The sequence below is a fragment of the Vanellus vanellus genome (assembly GCF_965231255.1).
Source record: "Vanellus vanellus genome assembly, chromosome: 3".
Classification (NCBI taxonomy): Eukaryota; Metazoa; Chordata; class Aves; order Charadriiformes; family Charadriidae; genus Vanellus; species Vanellus vanellus.
The window spans coordinates 79,945,632-79,952,442 of record NC_138907.1 but is presented as its reverse complement, the minus strand read 5'-3'; the positions used below and the strand labels follow the sequence as shown (position 1 = coordinate 79,952,442).

The following is a 6,811-nucleotide window of genomic DNA, read 5'->3' as shown; positions in this document are numbered from 1 at the left end:
TTCTGTTGTCTCTGTAACAGGTCTATTTGAAACAAGAGGAGCAGAGGTAAACAGACTTTGCAAGCTGTGTTTATCAAGTAAACCTCTTTGCTATTAATTTTACCCATTCATCAGGAATTTAAAAATTTCCAGTTAGGAATTTTTAGGTAATGTAATACATCGCTTCTGGTAGCCTATCGCAGTTATTTATCGTTACTGTTATTGCTGTAGTATCCAGGGCACGTGTGACAATTTGCAGGCTCAAAGATGACTTGGTTTTTGTTCCCAGTGGACAAGAGTTCCTGGTCCCAAAGCTGGGATACACGACAGGGACGCAGAGCTCTGCTCCTGCGCTCCTCCCTGATTTTTAAGACAAATTCTGTTCAGGAGATGCAATCTCTCCAGGTATTGAATCAATTCAAGAATTGATAATAATACATGAGAAATTATTCTGCTGGAGATGGGAGATGGAAGGAAACTGCTATTTTTACTTTTTACCCAGTCACTCTGGGTTTTCTGGTTATTGCTAACCTATAGGAGCTCTATTCTACCAGCTTGCCTTTCCTCTTTAAAGGAGTTTGAAAACAGCACAAGTTGGGGAAAATTACATCGGGGCAAGGCCATGGCTGCCTGTATCTCCTCATAACTAAAATAATAAAATAAGCCCCATTTCCTCTCTCATCTTCCCCATAGCCAAGAGGCAACCTCGGAGAGACAGCCTCTGTCCTTGAGACATTGAACCAACGATGTGCTTGCTTCCTATGTGTAAAAGATCTTTTGTTTGTAATCCAGGAAGGAGGAGAGGAGGTTTTTTGGGGTATTTTCAGCATGGCCAAATGAGTTTGTTATGCGATTTTTTTTTTTTTTTTCAGTCCTAATCACTAAAAGTCGCGTAGCAGCATCTTTCTCCTGAGCGGCATCTTTTATCCACAGGGACCATTTTATCTGGAACAAGAGTAAAACATCACTTCTTACGCAGAGCGTGAAACTGCTGCCAGGAGCAAGGACGCCTTCGCCCACCAACCCACGAGTCTCTCACCATCGTGTCACTTACACGGCTTGATAATCAACTGCTTGGAACCTGCAAAAATACACACAAATGTTTTTATTTACAAAGCCTGGCTGTGCTGTAATCCAAAAGGAAGGGAAGCATTTTAGACATGAGATCCACACGCGCAGCCACATTCCTCTAACAGCACTTCTTAATATTTTTGTCTCCATCATTACAACATTTCCACTCATGTGGAAGTTGACCCTGCTTTGAGCAGGCGGCTGGATCAGATGACATGCAGAGGTCTCAACCTTTTTTTTTTTTTTTATTAAAAGAAACAGAACCTCAGAAAACTCAACGAAGTCTACAAGTTTACACCAAGCAGTTGCTGGAGTTGTGAGGCTACATTTCTCCTTTGGTATGCATTTTATTGCATGGAGAATGTTTCATATTTTTTCTGATATATTCTGTTTTCTTGTTGTTTACTGTGTTTTTGGTCACAGTGCAATCTGCTCAGTTGCTAGTATTTCACAGTCAGCTACCAAAAATGTGGCATCATTTTAAATGCGCATTTATGTTTTAAGTTGCTGAATCCCAGTTGTACCCCAGCAGACCCGCAACTGGTCCTACCTATCATTTTGGTTTATCAAACCAGTGGTTTTGAAAGCAGTTCCAACTAACACTTCTTATAACAGCTGCAAGAAGACTTCCTATTTTCTACCTATGAAGACTTTCATAACGTTAAATCAGATTTAGATGATAAACTACATCAACGCCCAACAGAAGCCAATGTGCTCTCTATTGCATGTGTGGCATAAAGAGATTTTGCATCTACTTACAAAAATTAGTCAGTATGTCCCACCTCTGTGCAACATTTTTAATAATGAAAAACTGACCGAATCACAAGACATATTGATGTGATATTAAACACTGGATTTAAATTCACAGAAGCAGGACTGCGGACAATGCAGGTCAAACTTCCAATCGTTTATCTGCACATTTTGATATTGTACAAGCTTTTGAGGAGGGAATAAATGGCTTATGTAAGTCAGATGCAGGCTGATTCAAAGATGCTTTGTCAAGATAAATTTTAGAATTAAAAAGGAGTGACAGAAAAGAGAGCAAAACCAGACTCTGACACTTCTGACTGCTTGAAAGTTTATGCCAAACTTCTAATACTGTAGGTATTGGAGTTTTCTGCAATTTGATAAGTGGAATAGTATCTATTTTCTGCTATGTTTAGTTACAATATACCATTTGTTGCATAACAAATTTCAAGAATTCTCAAAGCACAGGACAGCTACCATCTAACGTGTCTCCACGTATCGCAGACAGGACTTCTACAAGCGCCTCTTATAAAGTCTTCTTAATGCCTCCCATTAGGAGATTGTGTTTTACTGTACTTGCAGCTGCCCAGTTTTGAGTTTTGAACCGAATTTCTTACATCAAGTGTCATTTGTACCACATGTACTGCTGTGTGGAAAGGTTAATCCAGAACAGCTCAATCATTCCATGGATGAGACTAAGGAAAAGCATAGACTTCAGTGTAATACAGTTACCTAAAGAAGGAAAAAGTTCAGGTTGGAAAGGCAACATTCAATTGAAATATTTGGAAAAAAACCCCTAGTAATTATTAGAATTGTAGAGTCAAGTAGTCAGGTTGGAAAATGCCAGAATTAGAGGCAAATACCTCCCAACAGACATAGAAGACTCTGTGTATTATTTCCCATGCGACTGTCACAAGAACGATGGTAGGTAACAGCAACGCAGCTTTGGAAACATAGTTTCAAAATCCCCCACTGAAAAACACTACGAAAGAGGCTTTTAAGAAACATATGGAAATTAAACTGGGGATATTCTGCACTGAATAAGTCTCCAGAAATTTCAGGCTAGTCAGCCGCTTAGTATATATTTACGAGGGCAAGAGTCAAAGTAAAACAGAGCAAATACCCATCTCCAGAAAACAAAACTAAAACCCATGCAAGTTGTTTCCTTTATTTTTTTATTTAGAAGTAAAATAAAACGTGACATTTCCATCCAGAAGCCATTGGCATATGCTGTGGTAAATTCAAACATGGAGAGGTGGTTTTAGCTTTCAGATTCCTCCCAAATTCAACTTCTTCCTCTTGCACTGGAACTTTGTACAAGCTCTGACGCCCGAGGACACGTCTGTTTAAGGCAGCCGCTGGAGTTCGAGCTTATCAGCAGACGGTGCTTCAAAGACATCATCTTCAACGCTTTCTTCTATTGGCTTCATTTTTGCCGAAGTTCTCAGGTAGGGAGACGTCCGGCCCGGGCCTGCCACAGTCATAGAGAAATTATCAATTAATTTAACAGCACATACCTGTGACGTACACCTGTTTGTGACAAAGTGTACCCAACCTGATGATCCTGTCCTAGCTCCCTCATGAGAGGACTTTGTAAGTGAAGGTTTCTTTGTTGTTTGGCCATGGGCATCAGGGAATTCGAGACGTGGGACAGCCACGCTGCTAAGAACTGACAAAGCCTCCGAGGTTCAAAACCTGCGGCCAGCCACGGGCACAGTATTCTCCCCAAATTCAGTACAAATCCTGACTGCATGAGATGCCCAACGCTGTGTCCCTGGCAATCGGTTTTCTCACCGTTACACACACCCAGTAATTCTTGTCCGCAAACGACGACATGAGTGTCCGCCCTAAGTACAAAAGCCCTGAGTACATTTGCCCACTTGCCTTGGCTGTGAAAAAGAGTCCTCGGTGTCCTGGGCCAACCTCAGGTGGGTACATGACCCCAGCCCAAACTGCCTTAAACACATGATAATGTAAAACTGATGGAAAATATCACCATAAACAACCACAGAGAAAACAAGATTGACAGGTGAAGGCCACGTAACTTTTGACTGACAGTGATTTCATTGCTCCAAGACAATCTTTTAGAAAAGCAGCAACTCACAGAGCTTGCCAGAGCACAGCGCGCACCACAGCTACTGCTGGTGAGACATTAAATGGAGTTTTTGTGCAAGTTCGCGCTGCACGTTACCCCTATTGTGTTTTCAGCACGAGGGTTAAACCACAGAACTCTCTTGACATCAGCCAAACAGGTTTATTTTCCATTGTCCACTCTGAAATTACATCTGCACTTGGACTTTTTTGTCCTCTCAGTAGCCTCTTCTAGAGTTAAACCACCGCAACGGTACAAGGTTGTAAACAGCTAGCATTTGATAACCAAAGAGATTAGGGAAATCTTTGAAATATCATTTGAGAAAAAAAAGAGCAAGAGGTAGTGGTCCTGTCTGGCAGATCGTCTGCATACAAGATAAAATTTCAAATTTTCTTGAAAAAAAATACTGATAGCCATAACATACTCCTATTGCAGGGCTATCATTATTACTTTAAAAAAAATATATCAGATATACAGTAAAGTGTTCTGCTAAGAAAGCCTGTTTATGAAGGAGGACTCATTTGTGCTGCATGTGTTACACACAGAGAACAAAATACAGCTACAGGCAAGACCAGCAGGTTATCGTATTACTGCGTTTTTAAATCACATTCACACAGACACTGTTTGGAATTAGGTTTTTGGAACTTTTAATTTTAAAAATGTATTAGTATTTTCTTTTGACATTCAAAAACTAGTTTAACTGCCATGATAAAGGGTTACTTACACACATTTTTAAACACTGGAATTGTTAAGCACTTCTTTGCGCACAGATGGGTTTTTATGGCCTAAGCAAGTAATGACTAGATCATTTAATTTTCTAAATCCAAGGTTTGTGGGTACACTTGGATATAAAATTGGCTTTATGGGGAGACACTAGCAAATTATACTCAGAGGTGAAACGATGTCCGAAAATGCTGGATTACAGTTTCAGCTATCTTTTTTTCTTTTAGATTTTTGTATTAGTACAGTTTATTGCCATTTTGTTTGAGTGCTTAGTTCTCTCCAGAAATCAGAAATAAGAAGCCATAAGTCTGTTCGACAGGATCCAATAAGGTCTAATACTGTTAAGTGGTTTCATTTCAAAGACATGCCCTTATTTTCTCCAAATACAAACCCCCTTGTCTACTGATGCCCCTATCCAGTGTTGGACAGATGTTCAAGAGACTGAGCCAGACCTTGAGCCCAGGCCTTCCATACGCTGCTCTCTTGCACTCTCTCAAGGACCTACGCCCAAACGCCTATTAAAATGGCATTTCCCATGAAATCCAATCCTGCTTTTAACCACAAGCTGGGTATAACAGAGAGAGCACACATAATGAGATAATACCAATAAAAGCATTACCAAAATGAAACCTTTCTACATTCCTGCTTAGCTCAGAAGTTTGCAAATACAGATTCATAGACCGACAAATCCGGGTGATCTGAACCAAGCAGCATAGAAAAAGAAACTGCATCACTAAAAAGTATATGAATGACTATCCAGCAATAGAACTATTGAATAGAAACTAATACCAAAATGTTTTTTAAAGGACTGAAAGTTGGGTGAAGCCACCCTTGTAATCAGGTTGAACTATTTCTGCTTAACTCAAACTTCGGAAAAAGAGATGCGTCAATTTCATTTAGAGATAAATGACATACATACAGATGGATCACGGATGTCAAGCACAAGTACCACGTGAAAAACAAATGCCACTTTAATACCTTTTGGAGGATGCCTGCTGAGTTAATGTGATGTTATCAACAGAAAACATCATGCTGCAAACGACTCACTCCGTAAGCATTATAGAACTCTTGTTGGTTATTTCCTTAATATAAAAGCAAACAGTTAGTTGGGTTTCTTAGTTAATTAAATTCAAAACACAGTTTTGTTAGTAATCGTAGTTTGGGACCTACTAATTCGTATTTTTCACTACTAAACACTTTGAAAAAAAGCTTTATATCAATCTCTTGAGATAACGAGTCAAAGCTGATTGTAGCACAGATAAAAGCATAATTTAAAAAGCCTGGATTACACAAAAACATAAATGATCGATTTTTCAAGAATATGGGAATTTGGAGAATAAAACTTATTTGTATTGTAGTAGTTAAATATCATATTTGTAATGGGAAGCTTTTGCCCACACAACAATCAATCACCTAGCAATGACAAGACAGTATTCCTGTAGAGCTCCTGTACAGAGAAGTTTCTCTTATTTAATGTCTTATTCTAATTTAAAAAAAAAAAAAAGAAAAAATGCTTGTTATTTCCACATGTTCCTCACTAAATTTTCTGGGTTTGGTTTGTGGGGTTTTTTTGTTGTTGTTTTTTTGTTTTAAAATAAACAAATGTATGATTGCAGAAGGAGGATCCAGGGGAATGGCACTGGGACAGTAAGGCTTAGCACCTACCTCACACTGAATCTTAAAAAGCATAAAAAAAAAAAAAAAAAAAAAAAAGAGTGCCTGCTGCACTGAGAGCACCCAGGAGAAGGTTTTTGAAAACACAGCAGTGGGAAAGCAAATGACAGCTTTTCTTTTCAGTTTTCCCCATGATCTGAGAAAAAGTACATACATGGCCACCAGCCACATTGAATACAAATCTTAAGGCAGAGCTCACCTCGGCAGCAAACCCCTCACTGGCAATGACAGTACCCAGAAATAACTAACACACTATTTTGGCAAAAAGAAAGACTGAAGCGTGGCAGTTCAGTGAGTTAAATAACTTTTCATCAAGAATTTTTTATCAAACTTTTATAGAAAGTCCGAAATTCTGCATGGTCAAAATGCAAAGGAGAACTAAAGGACGGCATTGCCTGAGGTGTACGCTACACTGCTGTATGGGTAACCCCTCTGCCCCCCCCAAAAAGGGTAGCACTGGGCTCGGGAGGCTGCTGCTACCCCTACGGTTGCCAGTGGGGCAATGGCAGTGGCAGTATCAACTAC

General features: G+C 39.6%; 1 protein-coding gene across 2 annotated transcripts in view; it reads right to left on the bottom strand.

Moving 5' to 3' along the window:
• Positions 1-2,961: 2,961 nt before the first annotated feature.
• The window catches only part of POPDC1 (popeye domain cAMP effector 1), a 33,283-nt gene continuing 29,433 nt past the window's right edge, over positions 2,962-6,811 (bottom strand). For both annotated transcript variants that reach the window (XM_082481486.1, XM_082481485.1), the window contains one exon: positions 2,962-3,268. In XM_082481486.1, the coding sequence (XP_082337612.1) occupies positions 3,144-3,268 (125 nt within the window). In that variant the 3' untranslated portion in view covers positions 2,962-3,143. The remainder of the gene's footprint in view (positions 3,269-6,811) is intronic.